This window comes from Trematomus bernacchii, unplaced genomic scaffold, assembly GCF_902827165.1.
Source record: "Trematomus bernacchii unplaced genomic scaffold, fTreBer1.1, whole genome shotgun sequence".
NCBI classification, from domain to species: Eukaryota; Metazoa; Chordata; class Actinopteri; order Perciformes; family Nototheniidae; genus Trematomus; species Trematomus bernacchii.
In genome coordinates, this window is record NW_022987609.1 from 879446 (window position 1) to 901488 (window position 22043).

Genomic DNA, 22043 nt, shown 5'->3' on the forward strand with positions numbered 1-22043 from the left:
CAGATGTTGGGAGTATAAACGGTATGATAACATGTGTGTAACTGTTTTGCAGGGAGCGTAAAACGGGGGGAATGAAGTTGAAAAAGAAACCACGGAGACGACACACTGATGTAAGTAATCATACACAGGAAGCAGGGTGCAGCATGAAAACACCCCCCCCCCCCATGAAACCACAGTCTGTTCCTGGAATGAGTCTACAGTTATTCTCCGCAAAGACTATCTTTATCGGGGATTAACTGTATCTGTCACTTGTTTTGTGACTCAGAATTAACACAGTTTCTCATAAACGGTGCACAATACAGGCAGAGGTGAGCAATAAGAACGCAGCCACCTTTATTCTGATATAGCATAATGGTATTTGCAGGCTGTTTTGGGTAGGGTAGTGAAAAGGAGCCCCCCTGTGGACTCGCTGAGTGAACACATGCATCCCCCCCGACCTGTGTAAACTAACAGTCTGTTCCCCCTGCAGGACCCCAGTAAGGAGTGCTTCAGCCTCAAGTTTGATCTCAACGTGGACATAAACACGGAAATTGTACCGGCAATGAAAAAGAAAACCCTGAGGTAAGAGAGAAAGATGATCAGACGCATAAAGGATATTGCGTGAGTTTGATATGAGCTATAATTAACAGTTTGATTTTTCTTTTTGTGTTACCAGAGAGGTTCTGGGTCCAGTTTTTGAGAGGAACGGCATTGAGCTGTGCCGGGTCGACCTGTTCCTGGATCAGTCCAACACGCCGCTGTCACTCAACTTTGAGGCGTACCGTTTCGGAGGACATTACCTCAAAGTGAAAGGTAACAACCTCACCAATAATCATATTTCATCCTATATAATACCCTATATTTTATGGCTATCCTTTAAGCATAAAATGTGTCCTTATTTACCCTTTGTCTGCTCTAAAAATGGTGTATTTGGGCTCATCCAACATCTATTTTGAGGCGTTTCTTACATGCAGCCGCTAAGCCTGATTTATAACTGCAGATTGACGACTGTGTCTGAAATCTAACTTCTGAGAAAAGGCAGTGTTTTATTAGACTCTCATTGAGGGAGAGAGACGAGCCAGATCATAGCAGTGAGACTTCAGCGACAGTAGTAAAGGATATTGAAGCAAATTAGAAAATGCAATATTAACTTACTGTACAGAAGCTCTCCATTCAAAGACAATGTGATTTATTTTCTCAGTTTTTCTGACTTTAAATGACTCGCAGTGGGTCCATGTTTAAAGAAGCCATTATATACTTTAAGTAGGCTTGTTATAATATATAACAATTTAATAATATATTATAATTTGTTATATTGTCAAACAATCATTTAGTCAAAGGAGTTTAAAAGATTCCCCATGTTTGACTTTGAACTATCCAATCACTGATATTTTTACTTAATGCCCCCTAATGTCTTTTTCCTTTGTACGGTTGTAACCTTTTTTTAATTTCATGATTCTATTAGTTAACAAAATGGTTTCAATAAAAGTGGGTTGATGACATTTTCACACGGGGTTTATGGCCACACACAAAGGATTAACACTTTTCGATAGTATTTTTTTTAATGTTGCTCATTGTGACGTTCTCACGCTATCAATCAGATCTTCTTTCTTGTAAATGACTAACAACATTGCCGTAAGCAAATGAGTCATTGTTGCATGTCTAACTTATTTCTAATTAGTTAAAGATGATCATTGAGGTGTTGGATTTTTGTAAAACGACAGACAACAAACAGATACACTTCAACCCGGTGGAATAAATCAAAACAGCCGCTATAAAAAGCGTTTGTTCATAGAAAGTAGGGAGCCTTTCAGTCTGTGTATTTTAGACGCACCATTCTTATCTGTGGCCTTGACGGAGCAGGACAGATGGCGGAGAACGGTTTCCTCTCACACCCAAATTTCTGACTCGGAGAAAAAAGGAGTGAACTGTATGCTATGAAGGATATCAGAACTACAAGAAGAAGAAAAAAAACGTCCACTACCACTCAATCCTCTCCAGAAGTGTCATTGACTCCCTATGAATCTTAATAATGCAGTCGCAGCATGATGATGACTCTGCCAGCTTTTCTTTCCCATGATGCCGCAGTGGAAAGTGGGAACGCTGCCTCTGCTCTGAGACCGCTGCAGTTGCACTTGCTGCAGTTTCGGGATCAAAAGCCCATTTAAGCCGCCCATAAAAGAGATCCCATGCCATGACTAATTGTTTTCTTTTGAAATTGTCACCCTCCCACATGCGGTCTGGAGTTACATGCAGTCGGAAAGACAGAGGTCAAACTGTCCACAGCTGTTTAGACACGTGGTCAGGTTTTCAGTAGACTATGACGGAGAAATTGTATTGTTCTGCTCTTTCTATGTTGTTAACACTCAATCCGATCTATTTATTTTCCCTAAGCTTTAACAAATATGAATTTGGCCATGTACCGTATTGTCAAAGGATAACTTAACAAGTTTTTTGTGAAAATGTGTCACTTGTAAAGCCACAGAAAGGTGTTACTTTTATCTGCAGTTTCCCTTCGCTACATGGAGCTGTTTATTATTTTTCACTTCATTGATTTCAGCCCCGCAACATTTATGTTTTGGTTCACTGTCACTGCTCCTATAGCGTTGTTTTCAGGGGAAAAGCTTTAAAAAGTATGCCTTGTACATGGCCAGCAGCAAACAGCAGACAGACAAAGTTAGCATCTAGCTGGTGAACATAGGGAAGCAATTGACAGCTACACAGACAAATGAACACTGAACTTCACTTTGCCAGATATAAGGTTTCTCTGTATCTGCTGGATGTATGAATTAACAGTTACATAATAAGTTTGGCATATCAGTCGATTTTGTGTCAATTCCTCGTTTCTGCTACCCTCAAGTGGCCAAAATGTATTTGATTACTGGTTCAATGTAAGGCCACAATCATTCTATTTATTCTACAATATGTAAAAGAGCTTATAAATGGATTTAACGTCCAATACTTTTGGAGTCAATTAAAAATGACTCAAAACAAAACAGAGAAAAATAATGATCTGAGGGCTGTGTATATTTTACAAGAGTCTCTTCCCCAGACCGTTAAACCTCCTTGTTTTTCCTTCAGCACGTGTAGGGGATGAGCTGAAGGTGGAGCAGGGGGTGAAGGACTTGCGGTCGCTCAGCCTGCCCAACATGAAGCCCTCTGAAGGTCAGAGCCCGTACATCCTCGCCCCGGGCAGCGAGAGGGTGGAGCACGGCTCCCTGGGACGCAAAGAAAACGTGGATCTGTTGGTGAGTTTCATCTTCCCGAACACGAAAGTAGTATCACTTAACGCTGATGATATTTAAAGGTCACCTATTATGCAAAATCCACTTGTTCATGTCTCTTCTACATCAACATGTGTTCCCTCTGTGTAAAGAGATTCTGAAAGTTTCAGGAACAAAGATTCGCTCTCTTTTTGTCCTGATCCATTTATATAAAAACCTGTCTGAAAATGAGCTGATCAGATTTTGGCCACTTTATGATGTCATAACAATTTTTTGGATTGTGTAACCATTAGCCAATCACCAACCAAGGAAACCCCCCCCCCCCCCCCCACCCCCACCTTATCACCTGAATCTCCTTCTAGAGCACCATTAGGCGCTTTCACACCGGAGTACTTTTCCCAAGAACTAGGCCGATAGTTCTTGGGATTTTGCTTTCACACCAAAAAGATCTGGAACTAGTCCCTAGTCCACGCAAACCTTTTCACCCCCAGATAGTCCCTGCTAGAGAGTAGGTACTTTCCTGGGGAGGAAATGGTTCGTGGTTGTGTCGGCCACACTAACAATTTCTGATTGGCTGGGCGAATTGCAAACCACGCCCCGTAAAACTCAGAAAAGTTTTGTGAAGCCGCCATTTTATTTGCTCGCATTAGCATTATTAGCATTAGCCCAGCGCACCAACGGAGAGAGAGACTAACTTATGGCAACACAAAAGAAAACATGGGAGCGGTGGAGTGATGAGGAAGTGTCGGCGCTTCTGGCAATTTACTCGGAAGACGCGACCCGGCAGCTTCTACTGAAGTCAGTCCCCAACTCCGGGGGACTCCGGGACTTCGGGTGGCAGTATACGCCGTGAAGTTCTTTGCGGCCTGCCAGTAAACCCAAAGCAAAAGAAGAAGTGACGACGTCAGCAGCCAAATTTGCGTAATCTTCCCTCAGGGACTTATTTCGGTGTGAACGCGATCTACTAGGACAGGTTCAGGGACTAAAGAGTTCGGGGAGACTAAGTACCGGGAACTAAGTACCGGGAACTAAGTACCGGGAACTAAGTACCGAAAAGTACTCCGGTGTGAAAGCGGCTATTGTGTTCTTTTTAACCAAATATCTCTCAGAGGGGATTGTGGGATGCTGCAATGATCTGTTTGGTGTTTCGAGCCAAACACTTCAGAGACATGTTTTGTATATATCTGAGACCTATAATATATTGATGAAAAACAGTATAATAGGGGACCTTTAATGTGGCGCTCCAGCTAATAACTGTCTCTCAGACTCATCAAACCAAAATAAACCACTCCTTTAAAACCACACACACCCAGTGACTCACACTGTTTTGCCACACCCTTTACGGTTTTCCATAACTTCACCTCCTCTTCTTTCCCTCCCATGTGCCAGTGTAGTATCTCATTGTAATCCCACCATGACCTCATCGTGTTTACATTACCTTTATCTGCGTGGCAAAACCCTGGGAATGTATTTTTGGATTTCCTCCTCACTCTATCGGCTGTGTGTGTGTCTTTTGTTTGAACACTCGTGTGTGTGTGTCCATGCTGCAGAGAAAACCCCTCGAGTCTGATATGACAACGAGTTCACTCGGGAACAATCTGTACCACTTCCTGCTGCTACAGGAAGTGGGCGTTTTGTTACCGATGAGAGACGCGGGGAGGCACACTGTGTCCTGCACGGTCCAGATCTGCCATGCTGCCAGACGTGGAGCATGGAAACAGAGCAGACGGTCACCAGGTTCATGTTGTGGCACATAACGTCTGTGGGACATGGGAAGCAGTTTTAGCTCCTAAAGAGGATGAAGCTGTCTTTCAGCGTGCCACTTTAGATTAGTTTTAGTACTAAGACACATTGGCTTTTCTTCCGCTAAGTTAACAAATTGACTTTACCCCAGGCCGCTTAGTTGCTAAGTGTGTCAAGCTTTCCATTCCTGTGTAATGCATATTATCTTTACTGATTTACCATCCAAACTTTTAAAACATTTTTGACCAATTACATCTCATACAAAAGTAGGTTTTTCATTTCTAGTTGGCAGCTGTACATTTTGCTAGCTGAAATATTGACTGTTGTTGCTTTTTTATTAGCTGTAGCTTAATAGCTAATTAAGCTAACGTTAGCGTCATGACACGGTTTAAAAACACTATCCTTTTTTTATGCTTCAAACTTTCTCAGTTTAAAGGTGGGGTAGGTAAGTTTGAGAAACCGGCTCGAGATACACTTTTTGTTATATTCCATGGAATGCTCTTAACATCCCGATAGCAATGAATATCTTAAGTGCTTTGACAAAAAATCCATTAAAAAAATTTCATCTGTGGAAGCCGTAGTACTGTAAAAAGTACGACCAATCATTTTAGCCGGCCCGGCTAAAATAACTGGATGGCCTACCTGCCTGTCAGCCTTCCATCTGTGCACAAACTTATCTCGTGCCCTCATTGGTCATGTGCGCGTTCGTGTGTGTTGGAGGAGGGGCTCTATAAGGAAGTGGCAGATTTTTTCCGGTTGTGTATTTTCAAATTCTAGCGCACTCGAGCTGGTTTCTCCAAAATTACCTACCCCACCTTTAACACGAAGTCTATAAAAAGTATTGTTATATATTCACTTGCAATTCACAATGGCTATATACATGATATTTGGCTAAAAGAATGACACCAATATGTTTTATCAAACACCGCTAATAGCAAACATGGCTAACGTTAAGGGGAATTTCCGATGTGTAAAGTTACCCACATCAAATAAAGAGCTGTACACAACCAATGATTTTACCAAAAACTCTGACGTGTAGGACTGGCTCACACAAAGTGGAAAAATACTGTGTAGTTAATCTGTTAGTCATAATTGGGGCCTTTTTTCAACAAAAGCAGACTAATGATAGGTGTGATGATAGGATTTGACAATCGATGTTTGGCAGAGAGCATTTTCAACAGTGCAAACATTTGAAAAGTAGGAAATCCTCTCATTTGAGAAGAAATCCTCTCATTTGAGAAGGAGTAACCCACTCATGTTTTATAATGTTGCTTTGTTAAAGGCTTAAAATATATTGGAATTGTTACAGATATATTTCGTAGAGCTTCATGTTGATGGGCTCACTGTTTTGGCCGGCTCTTCAAAGGTAACATAATTCAACCGGTTGAATATTTAATGAAAACATTACTGAAATCTACAATGGAAATGACTTCCTCTGCTTGACAGCATTGTCACTGAAGAGGAGATGAACAACACGGCTGCTTAGCAACACTGGCTCTGGTGGAAGCAGTGATTTGTGTTTTGGCACATAAATATTTAGATGAGCTTGTTTTATTATTGCTGTATTGTCACCGGTGTTTATTATCGCCAGATGTTAAACAATCACTCACATTTGAATCATCATAATGCCGTCACCCATGTGCCCTCTAGTAGCAAGAGTGTGGAAATGTACTGTTTGGGAAAACACAGAAGTAGTGTCAACACTTACAAATTAAAAGTATTTTTGGGTGGCAATACAAGCATGAATAGGGAGAAAACTGACAAAATAGATCCATGATATCAAACAAATCCAAAGCAAAGCCCGTACCACTGATATCAATACCTTTTATTGTTCATTTCCGCTAATGTACTATCATGTAAAAGACAGAAATGTGACCATGTTTTAAGGTGAATAGATTTGTTTTTACCAGTGCGTCTAGCATACATGTACCCAATATACCCACACTTAATGTTTTGAATGTTGAAGAGGAGAGAGAGAGATGTCAGTGATGAGTTCAGGCCTCAGGGGGGCAGTGATGTGCTCCTTCTGATGAAAGCTGATTCATGTGTTGGAGATCTGGTAACGTACATTGAGCTCTTCTTGACTGTAGTCTGTACCTAGCATCCTGCAGTGTGGCTGTATGGAGTTACTCATGACTTGTCTGTAGGGATAAGACAGTCCATTGTAGTCCACAGAAGATTCATCTGCATTCATAGTTTGTTAGACTTTGAAACCACAATAACTATATTTTGGTTAGTATGACCTTCATTGGATGTCTACGTTTTACTGTACATAGTTTTAAGCTAGGAGTCTGTTTTCACACATATCTGCTAGAGTGGGAACGTTTCGATGAACTTACATTCAATTTAATTTTGTGACATTAACAGTACTTTGAAAGCAAACCAATTCTATACTATTTTATTTATTTATAGGGCTCCAAATCATAACAGAAATAAATGTAGGGCACTAAAGCAGGTCTAGGCCATTCACTTTATACAATTAATCATGTACCAATATGCAACTTAGGCAAGTGTATTTCAGAGTAAACATGGTACGTAATGTTAGAGACATGCTCACTTTTGCTTTCTAACAGATTCTGGATGAGGGAAAAGGAAAAATATTCAATCCAGTTAAGATTTTCTATGTTTTTGGTCGAAAATCCTATCAGACAACCATTTTTATTTGAAGCAGAAAGTTGGTTATTAACTTAAAACATGGCTGGATGGGATCAATAGGCACGACATATTTGTAGTCTTTCTTTTATGCTACTAAACTATAAATATGTTTTGGTTTTTGACAAGTGGTTAGGCAAAACAAGCAATACAAATATGTCCTCTTGGAAATTGTGAGATATTTTGTAGACTAAATACTTGATTCATTATCAAGTAAATAATCTAAAACTGAAAAGAACGTAGTGGATTTGAAGCCCCCATATTTCTTATTTCACATTTCTCTGTCTTTGTAAAACTATTTGGTAAATATGACTCGTAAATTATTTGACTCCTGGACCCAGACGAGTGTCTCCTGCCAACGAAACAAAGCTCGTTGAAGTCTATTGGATACTTGTGTCTTGACCAGACTTAACAGCAGAAAGCCTGTGATCCATGTTGGGTGCCAGCCCATATTTTATGAAAGCTATTTGGAGGACAAAAGCTTTACTTGGACATGCGGGCAGCGATCGGGTCTCTGAGTTTCTATGGCAGCAGCTTCGGCACTCACCATTAAACTCATGCGTTCCTGCTTTTTATGGAAACGAGGACTTTGCCCAAAGATATTTGCCTAGTGACCGGAATCATGGCGTGGCTTGTGCCAGCGCTTTAGAGGAAACACAGCCAAGTCCTGTCCGTCTCTCTGTACAGAGTTACTCTTTCCTTTTAAATGGAGGTATTTCAAGTGTATTATTGCGTGCACGTTACATTTTATAGCTTCTGGCAGCAGTGTGATAGGCTGCCGAGAGCTTTGATGATCCAGATTGATTATTTTACAACAGGGAGCCATCGGCCAAGCTCTCTGATTGGTTGAAGGCAAATTCCGATGTTGCCACTGTAAAGCCTTTTCAATATCAGCTGTTTTTCAACTGATCTAAAACAAGTTGACTTTTAACCTGCATGGCTCAGTTTGAGACAACAAAAACTATTTAACATCCTGTATTTTACATTTTTACATCTGTCAGCTAATTATTTCTTGCTGCAGCAAAAGAAAGAGCTTTATGAACATTAAAGCATGGAGACATGTCACAGTAGAGGCAGAGAATACAAATAGAAACCTGAAAGTGAGCGTAATAAGGCCCCTTTAAAGTGTGCATCCCCCTGCATACACTGAAGTAGCTGAGACTCTTTGGACCTGTTTGGTAAGTTGGAGTCATTCTTCCACAGAGTCAGGGCTCAGGATGTTTTTGGTTCTTATGCAGAGAAATGTGACGTCATCTCAGAGCAAAAACAAAGCTTTATACACAGGGGACTGCATTACTATTACAGTAGTACTGCAGTTTTTGGGAACACACACACACACACACACACACACACACACACACACACAGACACACAGACACACAGACACACACAGACACACAGACACACACAGACACACACAGACACACACAGACACACACAGACACACACAGACACAGACACAGACACACACACACACACACACACACACACACAGGCTTGATTGGCTTTCCTTTTCCTGAGAACTGAAACTAAAGGTTTTACAGTCGTCATAAAGATAACTCAACCGTCTGCGACCTTATGATTTGTACAGTACATTGATCCAGTCAGCTTTTTATATAACAAGACCTTCCGTTGCCATAACACGCTGATAAAACACTAAAGTGGCGGGCAAACTTCACTGAGCTGTCTCTGAATGAAAGGAAAAACATAAAAGCAATGCCACAGGGTACAGTGTTTAAACTACAGCAGGGTGGTTTGATGCAGAGACCGACCAGGATCACATTACAGTTTGAGGGTGTTAATGTCAGGTAATGGATCCTCCATGTGTGTGTCAGGGCTCTGGCGTCCCATAATGCACTGCTTCATCACAGCAGGGGGAACCTCACTCAGTTCTAGAGAGCAGACCTAAATGTTGGGGTCAATTTAACATGAGGTTCAGGGATTAGGGGGCTATTGCATTTCAATCAAGTGGCTCGGATAATACAAGGGGAAAGAAACCTAATAGAGAAAATGCAAATGCATGTACTTAAAACAAGGAGAAGAAGGGTTCACAGTCAGGATTTACATAGTTTTTGCATGAGAGCCTGCTGGTTTGATTATTTTAGTCAGGAATATTTACAGAGACCTAATTATTTTGTGTCCTTGTTAATGTCTGATCAAATTTGTTATATAGTTTACCTATTTTGATCCCTTTTTACCTCCCTATCCAGATAGTTCAACATTTTATTTTTGGCAGAATGATTGCATTTGATAAAAGAACCTTCTTCAAAAAAATACAAATATTAAAAAAATAATTCCTGGAAAACACTGGGGGTTTTTTATTGAAAGAAAGGCATAAAAACAAAGCAGTATATTATGTTACTGAAACTCGGATGTCATATCTTCACTAATGTTCAATTATTATTTACTAACTATTGTCTTTAGTGCTTAATTATTGTTAAAATTATTAATTCATAGTCCATCAACTGAAAAATGTATGTGCTGCCATTTTGATTGGCCAATAATCATCCTTATTGCCCACCACTGTATTTCCAGTTTCTCAAATGTGTTGATTTGCTGCTTTTCTTTGTCTTAAGTGAAAGTGAAACGAATGCTTTTGGGTTTGAAACAAAGCAAGATATTTTAAGACCTTTTGTTTAAGGGATTTGCAATGACGCAGGATGTTTCCCCGCCTATTTCGCACAGCTATATATCAAAAGATGAATTGATCCGCCCATAATCTGCATATAAATAATTAATAAAGACCAGCATTCGCCTCAATCCTGCTGTATTTGACAAAAAGTAGACTGCTCTCTTTCCTCTGGCTCTAAGAGTTTGTTGTGTAACAGACAGGAGACGTAGATAGTGTTATTTCATAATATACACGACTCTGGGAAATACCATCGCCTTCAGTGCAGAAGACACAGTGATGACGGAGTAAACCCACTCCTGCTGAGACTAACAGAAGACTAGACTATGTGCCACTCCTCTCACTGTGTACTGAGACGAAACACAGTGACACATGCATGTCCTCCCCGATGAGGGATTAAAGTGTGTTTTGAGTGATATTGTATTCATGCAGCTCATACAGTGCCCTCAGTGTGGTTTGTTTAGGAAGACAGAAAACGTTTGCAGGAACAATTGTCATTATTTATTTCCTCTTTCTCATACAGAATGCATGTTCCCCATCTGCATTACACAACTGTGGATGGTAATGTGTTCCTCAGGCAGACTCTCTCGCCCAGCAGCCTCTTCTCTCTCTCTCTCTCTCTCTCTCTCTCTCTCTCTCTCTCTCTCTCTCTCTCTCTCTCTCTCTCTCTCTCTCTCTCTCTCTCTCTCTCTCTCTCTCTCTCTGATGGCTCACAATAGGCGGACAATTGCCGATTACCATAGAGCCACTTTGAATAACAATGGCTGAATCGGCGGCGGTCACACAGGGCTTCTTTGAGTTGAAACATGAGGCGTCCCGTACAACAGACAGTATAGTTTGTTAATAGAGTGAGAAGTGTCGCTCGTTTGGTTGATAAGGTCTTTGGCATAAATACTAGACTGGAGAGCTTCCTTTCAAGTGTGCAAGCAGTTTAAATGAATCCTAAACATCAGTGGTAGTTTGTAAAGTAAGAACTGACAGACAATCTAAATAAAAGAGGTTTGCATTTGAGATAATACAATATATCCTATGTATATGCTTAAAACATTTGATTCATTTTAGTATGCTGGCCTGTCACAATAACTACTTTTGTTAGAGCATGTATTTGTGTCATTTTAAGAGCATGTTATGCCACTGAAATAATGACAATATAGTATCATTATAATGCAAAAAAAAAACGTTTTAAAGCAACATACTTTCATTTTTTTTTAAATATTTAGATATTGGTAATAGAATTAGAAGAAATGTTGGGAGCTGCAACTATTTTTGTTCAATATATGGTCATTTGTCTCACAAAAATATTGATCAATTTCAGCTTCTCATATCTGAGGTCTTTGTGCATTTCTAAATGTTTCTATTTCATTTTTATCTGAATATCTTATTTTTGGGATTGATGGACAGATGAGAAGGTTGGAAGACATTTAATTTGAACCCTGGGAAACTGTTTATTTATACTATTTGCTGATGAGAATAAATAAGATTACAGATAAACTGATAAATCTCCACCATATATCTCTTGATCGCTCAATATAGTTAAACTAGATGTTTTTTGGTAAATGGTAAATGGACTGTACTTGTATAGCGCTTTATCCAGTCTTTAAGACCCCTCAAAGCGCTTTACATACTACATGTCATTCACCCATTCACACCCATTCATACAGAGCAGTGTACCTTACATTCACACACCATTGGCCATCGGGAGCAACTCGGGGTTAAGTATCTTGCCCAAGGATACATCGACATGTTGACTGCATGGGCTGGGATCGAACCCACAACCTTCTGGTTGAAAGACGACCGCACTCCCTTGCAGCCACAGTGGTACATTTTACACATACGTTTATGATTCTTTTTGAATGAAACTCACTCGTGCTCACTGTGAAGATCTAATAATAGAACCGTTTTTACTTATTTCTGAAACCAGTTTGTCCGGTCTCTCTCTCTCTCTCGGTGTGTGTGTGACGAATTAGGATGACTCATTATTTTTTAGCCCACTCTTTAATTAAACCAATTATATGAGGGGCTTGGAGTCTATAATGTATTCCCCATATGGTGTGGGAGGAGCTACCTGCTGAGGAGCTGTGTGTGGCTGGAAAGGTGTGTGTGTGTGCGTGTGTGTGAAGACAAAGAACTTCCCCTGATGCCTGAAGGTGGAGATTGCTGCAGGGTGAACACACACCTTTTATGATTGTTATTCGTGTGACCGTTGGCCCGCAGAGTTCAGTGTGTGACAGTGAAGAAGCAGCGATGCACTTTCTGAATTGTGATTTCCTGGAAATGGATTCTTCCTGAGTTTGGAAATTACCTTTTTTTTTTGCTTTTTCTTTTGTTTACTCAGACTGCTTTATTATCAGGGGATATTTCGTTTTTTCATTTGTGGAGAAATGGTTCGTTTTGCCCGTCTGTCATCCTGGCACAGCTGGGACCTTCTGCACGGGGACTCTGATATCCCTGAGGATGACGTTAAACCAAAGCTAACTTACTGTGAGGTGAGACTCTTGTTTACACGTCTGCTCTGCTAGCACTGATGCAATAAAGGGGCATTTCCTGCTGCTGCTGTTGGGTGGAAATCCTTTCAGAGCTGCAGGGATAAGTCATTGGAAAAAGGGAATGAATTTGATGGGTCTTTCTTTAAATCTAACAAGAATGCGAAAATACAAGGATATTCTTTGTCATACAAGATAATCACCTGAATATCTTTGGTTTTTTGAGTGTTCGTAGTGGAAAAATACATTTAAAGACCTCATGTTGGGTTGTTGGAAATCATAGAAGACATTTCCTCTATTGACAACTAAATAAAGCGTTCCATCTATAATGAAATATCTGCTTTCTGTCGCGCCAAGTGGTTTAAGATTGAAACACCTTTGACTTAATGTTGTATACAAAAAGCTCAACATGTATACAGTGTTTGTTTTTGTATGGTTGCTAGCATCCTGAATATGAGGCTTTGTTTGTCATACATGATAGTAAACTAACATTTTTGGGATTGGCAGTGTTGGTGCATTAAAAAAAAAATGAAGAAATTATTAATAAAAATAGACCTGAATTTAAGATGAAAGGTCCCATGACATTTCTACTGATCATAATTCCATTGTTGAGGTCTACTAGAATAGATTTACATTGTTCAATGTTCCAAAATGACATTGGTTTCTCATACAGCATCTCTGTATAGTATGTGTATTCACTCTCTGTCCTAAACGGCTTGTTGGAGCTCCTGCCCCCCCCTCCCTATGAGCCCACTGTGCTCTGATTGGTCCACCACCGTTACAGCGGAACATCAGTGATTATGTGTTACAGTGGCGTTTGTTAGCAACCAGAAAATGACACCAGTAATGACAAACAGATGAGAATGCTGCGTGGGGTCTGGGTGCCGTGTTGGTGGGACGTTGCGCGGCTCGCTGCTGCGAGGAGGGGACAGTGTGAGCTGGGTTACTGGTGTCGTTTCCTGGTTGCTGCGTGGGGTCTGCGAGACAGCGAGACATCGCGAAACTCAGCCTGGGCACCATGAACGCGGGAAGGGGGGGGTGCTGAGGGGGCTGCAGCACCCCCATCTGCAAGGCTCCACTAGCACCCGCACCCCCAAACGCGGCGCACCTACAGTGTAAGCGCGCCACAGTTTCGCCGCTGCGAGGCTCCACTAGCACCCCCCCTCCCCCCCAGCGCGTCACAGTTTTGCCGCTGAGAGAGTGTGTGTGTGTGTGAGGAGCTCCACGGAAGGTCCATTGGGTCGTCGTTACGTCACTTGGTTCCCGGAAGAAAACAATGGAAAAAGATACATCTCCAAGGAGGCGTTCTGGGGCAGCATAGACAGGTCTTTTCTGTGTTAGAGTTTTACTCGCTACAGGGTGTACTTTGAGGGTTTGTGACTTTTACATGCATAAAAACCTACATAACACACAAGGGGACGGGTAACAACCAGAAAAGCATGACATGGGCCCTTTAAGATTGGTCAGGATTTAACACCTGAAAACCCATGTTAAATACAACAACATTTAATCATCCTCCCTTTTCTTTTCCTTTGGATCAATGTCCTCTGCTCTGCTGAAACATCAGTTTAAATGTGTGTGTGCGTGGGTAGTGAGGGGGAGTTGTGTATTGGGCAAAGTGCAAAGGTTTCCGGGACCCTTGCTGCAGAAATGATGGGGGAGGTCCGGAAGAACTCTCTTCTCCCCTGGGGCTCAGAGCTTCTGTTGGTGTCTGTGGTTTTCCTTATTGGGGCTGAACTGGCCTTGAACCACGAAACAAGTGTTGACCACCAACTACAGGGGGTTTTCTTTGTACGTTTCTATTTCCTGGTTGTGTTAGTGTGGTCCTTGTGTTAGTGTGTGCCTTGTGTTAGTGTGTGTCAAGGAAGGTCAGTGTCACGCGGTTTTCCCATCGTTAATCAACCCACCTGATCAAGGGGAGCTGTTATCAGTTGAAAGGCAGTAGCAGAAAAAAGTGTCTCTTTGCTTTTTCTTTGTCATCACCGATTTTAATACAGTCCCTTCCCATTTAAAGATTTTCTCCTTTCCAGGCCAAGGTTAATGCCACAAACCGGCGGTGATAAGATAAGGCTGAGGGGAGCTTGATATCGTTAACGTGACGGCGGCACATGGTGCAGTCCCCACAGCCCGAGGCTTTTCAACAAAGAGAGCTCTGGATCTGGCTGCCCTGGGTGCTGACTGACAGGTTTACACAGGAGGCTCAGGGGGAACCTTGTCAACATAATTAGTTAACCAGACTCTACTATGAGCGGCTTTGTGTTTACTAGGATCGTGTGTTTGCTCTAACTAAAGTCAATGTTGTGTAGTATTATTACCTGCAGAAATATCATCTAGTCTGAGTAACATGACTACAGTGTTTTAGAGCTTCAACAACACATTTCTCTTAGTTTTTAGATTCATTGTTGTGAGAAATCCCCATAAGAAGGGGCCCTCTTCAAATTGCTTGTTTTATCTAACACACTAGGGCTTCAAGATTTGAAAAAAATAAACAAATGTAAATTATTCTGACTGCAATCATTTACATAGGATTTACGGTAGTGAGGGTTGAGGATCTTTCATAATAGTAGTTGAAAGATATTCTTAATGTGATCATTTTTAAGAATATAAGTACCTCAAATATATATTTTGTGAATACAATTAGTTGGTCTTTACATCTATGCAGCACCACAATCCCTAATCAAGATTAATTATTACACATACTTATCCTATTGAGATCCCTGCAACAAGATATTAACAGATTAAAAACTGCAGATCTGCTTATTTTAAAGACTGTAAACGGAGATTAGAGAATTCAAACCATTGTTTTGTTATCAGAATAGCTGCGATAGTGTCACCTCTATAAAGTTTTCAGACCTCCCAAAGGATTTGGTGTGCTTGTGCTTATCTACTGGGGATAAGCAGCTTATTTAATGTGCTCAAACATGCAAGTAAACAAAGGGGATTTCCCGTTGGGCCATTATCGGGGCATTTCTTGTTCCTTGTTTTGGCCAGCCAGCTTGGCATTGTTCAAAGGTCTCCGGGCTAAACACAGATTTTAGATGGCACAAAGAATAGTGGACCAACTTCAAATGAGAGAAAAGAACGAAGTGTTTACAGTCACCCTGTAATTTGCATGGGTTTTATTCAAGGTAATTGCTTGGTATGGCACTAATCTTGGATAAATTGGATTATTTCTTCATGTGCCTGTAGAGCCTGACCTAAAGGGGACCCGTGTGTTTGAGTGTGTGTGTGTGTGTGTGTGTGTGTGTGTGTGTGTGTGTGTGTGTGTGTGTGTGTGTGTGTGTGTGTGTGTGTGTGTGTGTGTGTGTGTGTGTGTGTGTGTGTGTGTGTGTGTGTGTGTGTGTGTGTGTGTGTGTGTGTGTGTGTGTGTGTGTGTGTGTGTGTGTGTGTGTGTGTGTGTGTGTGTGTGTGTGTGTGTGTGTGTGTGTGTGGTGTGTGTGTGTGTGTGGTGTGTGTGTGTGTGTGTGTGTGTGTGTGTGTGTGTGTGTGTGTGTGTGTGTGTGTGTGTGTGTGATGTGTGTGTGTGTGTGTGTGTGTGTGTGTGTGTGTGTGTGTGTGTGTGTGTGTGTGTGTGTGTGTGTGTGTGTGTGTGTGTGTGTGTGTGTGTGTGTGTGTGTGTGTGTGTGTGTGTGTGTGTGTGTGTGTGTGTGTGTGTGTGTGTGTGTGTGTGTGTGTGTGTGTGTGTCAGGGAACTCCCTCACAAGCTGTCACCCTGACTCCACCTCCAAATATTTAAATCAGCCGCTCTTTTTTTTGTATTTTTTTTGCCCCGGCCCTTCCCACTCTTTCCTGCCCAACACAATGAGGCAGGATCCTCCTTGTTGCTATGACTTCACTCCAGAGTCTGTATGAAATGCAACCGCTGACTGTTTGGACATCAGGACAGAGACAGAGACACATCCCGGTTCAAAGAGAAGCTCGGCAGGACGCAGACCAGGACCCGGTCAGCTGGAACGCTTTGAAAACCGTATGAAGTTCAAAACAGTTATCTTCATCCTGGAATTCTAACCCAGCGTTTGTCACTCAGCTTTTGGGACTGTTTCTGCGACAAAGGTCCGGACGGCGTGGATGTGGGTGCTTTTCGAGTGGATTTGGGGAGAGAGAGGAGGCTAGAAGTTGAGAGAGCGCAGCAGCTGCTTCCAGAATGGGCTGCGATCCATGAATCCAATTGAAGGATTAGGATGGTTTTTGTTACTTTTGACATGCCTCTGGCTTCAATGGTGAGCACTGTTAATGTGGTGGGAAACTATCCCTGTGTTAATTACAACTTCCTGGCCTTGCCTTTTGAGAATCTAGTGTCTAGATATTTGCTTTTTCTTTTTGCATACTTAATTATTTAATCTATGTTTGTCAGATTTGTATTCGTGGTATATGCTGAACACCTCTGTTTTGAAATCTAAAGAGGTGAAAGCAGGCTCTTTGCTGAGAGCCGTCACGAAACTCAAACAAACCCGGGTTTCAGTTTGTCCGTTGGTTCGCTGTCAAGAGCACAGGGTCCAGATTTCTTCCCACTGTTTGTCCATGGAGACTGAACACTTCCTGACACCTGTGTCCTTGCCCAGTTGGCCCAGAATTCCCCTCTAAAAAAACTCACTTAAATCACTTGTTTCCCTTTCGCTATAACTACTTTAAAACTTGCCCCATTTCCCCTTTCACCTTTTGTTTTAAAGCCAACATTTCTATTTGCAGTTAAGTCACTCTCCTCTTTGGACATCATCATTTAAAAAAAGATAAAAGGACTAAAAGCTGAAAACCTTTAAGACCCCCCACTCAGATTTATTATCTTGTTATGCAACTGAATGGCCCACTTGTATGCCTTTACTCTAGTTAAGTGGTTTAACAAAGGGCTCGACATGCTCTTCCTAAAATGGAATTAATTGACTCGAGCTGTTCATAATATTTACATTTTTGTTTGTTGAATATACATGCCGCACATTTTATACTTGGATAATTATTTATCTGAAGTGTAATGGAAGGTGTTTACTTTGAGTAACTGGGATGCTCAACCTCGGAAGATCTTTATCCAGTCGGTTTGTAGATGCAGTTTGTACCCATTTAGTCAAAGTTTGACAGTCAGCGTTCTTGTTTTTGTTAAAGTTACAGTGTTAGTTTGATTTCCCCCTATAAACAGAGACTTTCCAACCACCAAAACTCAGATCTTTTCAGTGGAAAAGTTGATAAAAATGTGTCATAAAACCAAATGCTTACAGCACTCATTTTCATTACGTTTTACCAGCAGCAGCGAGTGATGGCGGACTTTATTTTGCCCTGGGTTTTACCTCCCAGGCTCTGTAGAGTCTACTGGGCTGCCCTCTGATTGGTGGAGATGGCACCTGTAGACCGAGAGCTCCAGGGATGGAACATTTTGTTTACCGTCAATATTCAGGCTCAAGGTTACAATAGCTGCTATTAGCATAACACCCCTGGATCTCAGATCAAACTTTCCGCAGTTGAGTTTTGTTGTAGGTAACGTAGGGGCCGGGTTTTTCGCAAAGGTTTTCTGTGTAATTCAGCTTCATTGATTTCTTGATTTAAAAAAAGACTCGCCATCTTGACCCCTACAATGTTATAGAAGTGCAACGCTTAATCAGGATTCTATGTGGTTAGACTTTTAATAATACATCATGTAGAAATCATTTCAAAATACTTTATTCGATAACTATTCATTTGAAAAGAAAGGCTCGACATATTCTGCCGTACGCTGGAAACCCACCTGTTTCCGCAGCTCTGTAGCAATTCAAACCTGACAAAAGTTGTAGTACTTTAAAATGTTTGGTTATTAATTAATTGAAGCTTATTAGTTTAACATGTGTGCTGTTCTGAATTGGTATCCTCATGGTTGATTGCATTTATTCTGCTGAGATAACAGTGTCAGCTGAATGCAATGGAAAGCCAATAGTGTCATGTGTTTTTGCTGCAGGAATGTCTTGTTTTGTTGGGGACATACCAACTTTGGACATAAGTGTTTTTCCTGCATTGTGTTTGTATGTGCGTGCGTCGAGGGGGGGGGGATGATCAGTGAAAGAATTTAGTAGGAATGGCCTCCAGTTTCAGTGTCAGTGTCCTGGAATGCGAGTTCCTTGTCGCTGTTTGAAGGGGGGGTCAGCGGCCGGACTCCCCACCAGCAGATTCCTCTCTAACGGCAAAAACAACTGCTTCCTCAGATACTGCGGTGGCCCCTGTTTGTTTGCTTTGCTGCAGCTCGTAAAGTGGACAGAGATTGTCTGAGCGAGGCAGGGCCCGCTGACAGGGTAACAATGGAGGGGGACAATGGCCAGACTCAGCGGTCTGTTCTTATGGAACAACCTCCTTGTGATGTAATGAGCGTTCACGGCGAGGAAGTGGCCGTCCTTCCCTCTCCTGTTTGTGTCGGATCATCAGGATAGCTCTAACGGTCCGCTGATGTCATCCCTTGCACAGAATTCCCCTCTGATTTCCTGTTGATCCTGTCCTTGTGTATTTCTCTCTTTCCTTCATTGTCTCTTTCCCTCCGACTGACTGGAAACGTTCGTCCTTCCCCTTAACGTTGACAAGTTCCCTCGTGCCAAGTCTTTCATTTTCTGTTTGTTTTAAATGTCTCTCTGTCTGTGCTCTTGCAGGGTCAGGCTCGACGGAGAAAGAACATGACCGAGTTCCTGGGAGAAGCGAATATTCCCATCCCCGAGGCTCTGGGGGGGTTGGGCTCCCTGCCCGGCATCGGGGCCGGGCCTGACAGCTGGAAGAACCGAGCCGCCAGCCGCTTCAGTGGCTTCTTCAGCTCCAGCGCTGGGACGGGGGCCTTCGGAAAGGTAACGATCAGACGGAGAAGATGACTAATCATATTGACCTTTCCTGAGTTCAGAGCACTTCATGCAAACTGATACAATGTTATTCTAACGGTCGAAATATAAATCGGTTTTAATGGCTGCTGTGGTTTATTTCTACATACATTTATTGTATACTAGCGTAGGATCACAGGGAAATATAGCATTTTCTTCTGCCTTTTTAAAGAGAAATTGTTGTATAAGTTAATATGAGGCGCGATTGCTTCCCAGACAAATCTCAGAATAAAATTGAAAAAGCATTAAACGGTAGCGAGCTGCAGTGGGAGGGGGTCGGAGGCCGTTTCCCTTGAGTTTCTGATGAGGTAATTTCCCTTGGAGGTCTCGTGTTGTTGGCTCTCACACTTTCCTCTGGAAGTGAGGAGGAGGAGGAGGAAAAGCCTCGCTCAATTCATCCATGGTTCGATTTTGAAAATACAATAGTTTGACGTTTTGGGAATATTTGGTAGGAAGTTAGATGACGAGATACTTCTCTTCCAATGTGAGCTAGCTGAATTTTACTTAAAGACTGGATACTGGAGGAAACAGCGAGCCTGTCTCTATCCAGCATTTGTTTTAAATAGGACGTAGCTAACATGTTAAATATAGAAAAAAGCACACATAAGTAATGACACGATAAAAATAAGGACAAATAAGTCATCATCCATGGCTAACAAATGTGTAGCAGCATTTAAACAGCTACGTGGAAATGTCAAACCTTTCCTTACATTTCTGTATCATATGTTTAAAACAATAATCATCACCTTCCTTCTGATAAAACACACACACACACACACACACACACACACACACACACACACACACACACACACACACACACACACACACACACACCACACACACCACACACACACACACACACACACACACACACACACACACACACACACTCCGATTGTCTCCCCGCCCTGAGGTCACGTCCTGCACAGTAACAGATGTCAGGCAGAGACAGTATCTGTCACTCACCTGTCACTGCCTGCCTCATCTCTATTCACCCCCGTCCCCCCTTCACCCCTCCAGGACCAGAGACCCTTCCCCAGGACCTGGACCTCTCACTCCATCCATATTGTAGAGATGAACCACTGTCAGCACGGCCTTTCACTAAAAAACGTTGAAAAGAAGTGCTAATCACTGATCACTGTTGTACAATTTCTCTCTATTAATAGTACTTCTTCCAAGGGTTTCATGACCTATAAACCTCTGGACCCCCACCCCCCCCCCCCCCACACATGCTGTAGCTTTTGCCCCCTCCCCTCAGTCTCCCATTGTTAAAGTGGTCTCAATGCACAGAGCTCATTTTCATAACTACGTAAAGCCTGCCAGGCTGAACAAAGGGCTGAATAGCAGCCACTGTTGGATTTAAGAATTACGGCGCCAGTAAAGGACAGGATTTGAATGCTAATGCGCGGACTCATCTTTACTTACAGTTTGAGTGTAACAATAAATCGAGACACAAAGGACAGAAGTGGACAGTAATTCTCGCCGTCTCGCCGTTAACCTTGTTGAAATGTAATTAGGCTTGTTTTTTGTGTGTGGTTGCAGGAGGCGGACCGTCTGGAGCAGCTCCAGAGCAAACTGCACTCCTACATGACGTTCGGGCTCCCCAAGGTGCCGCAGCAGCTCTCCTTCAACCAGGACTCCTGGGAGGAGGAGGAGGAGGAGCAGGAGACCAACCTGGTGCTGGAGGACAGCTGGCAGATGCTGCTGGACGACTCTGAGGTAAAAACGCACACAGGCTGTTTGGGGGTTTGTGTAAAGACACTGGAATATAATGTCAAATGAAAAAGGAATTGAGCTAGAAACCAAATGAGATAAAAAAATATTATGTTCTTTAATTCCTTAAAACTTGAGAGGTTTTGTGCCTTTTTTCAATACATCAATTGTGAATTAGGACAAATAGCTTTTAGCTTAAAGATGCTACAATACTATTTCCTTTTCATTTGATCCTTTGATCCTTGAACTGAACAAATGCTACTGTTCTGGTTCATAAGAAAAAACTGTTTTTGAAGCGTTATGCAAAACACCAAAACAATATTATTTTCAATACTTAGAGGACTTTTTTCCTCGTCTGGTTGAGTTTCAATGATAAGGACCACTTTTATTCTCATGTATTTAATTGATATTAATTTAATGTATTTAACTTTTGAGCAGGCTATCAGTAAAACAGCATGCCATAGGTCAAACATGAAAAAGGTCTAAATCTGGTGGAAAGAAGAGGCATAGCTTTCAAAATAAAATATTATACTTAAACCTTAATGTTTAAATCTCCTTTGCATTTGATCCTTTTTATAGTAAATGTCATAGGAAAACTTTAACAAAAAAAGAAAACCTCGTAATTGCCATTTAATACCACTTTATGATGATTCAGCCAGCTGCTCACCTGCAGTACAGGTATGCTGACTTCCTGTTTCCCGGTATGCTCCTGACTCTCACTTCCTCATCGTGTGTCTCACTCACACCTGATGCCTGTTTTCCCGGAATGATGCTCACAAAGCGATTTACGGTTTCACTG

At 41.8% G+C, this 22043-nt stretch overlaps 1 protein-coding gene across 1 annotated transcript in view; it reads left to right on the forward strand.

The window, feature by feature from the left end:
• Positions 1 to 22043, forward strand: part of plekhg5b (pleckstrin homology domain containing, family G (with RhoGef domain) member 5b) — an 80150-nt gene that overhangs the window by 50111 nt on the left and 7996 nt on the right. The window contains 6 exon segments of the mRNA XM_034131896.1: positions 53 to 110; positions 470 to 561; positions 656 to 792; positions 3061 to 3227; positions 19310 to 19498; positions 21074 to 21250. Of these exon segments, the coding sequence (XP_033987787.1) occupies positions 53 to 110; positions 470 to 561; positions 656 to 792; positions 3061 to 3227; positions 19310 to 19498; positions 21074 to 21250 (820 nt within the window).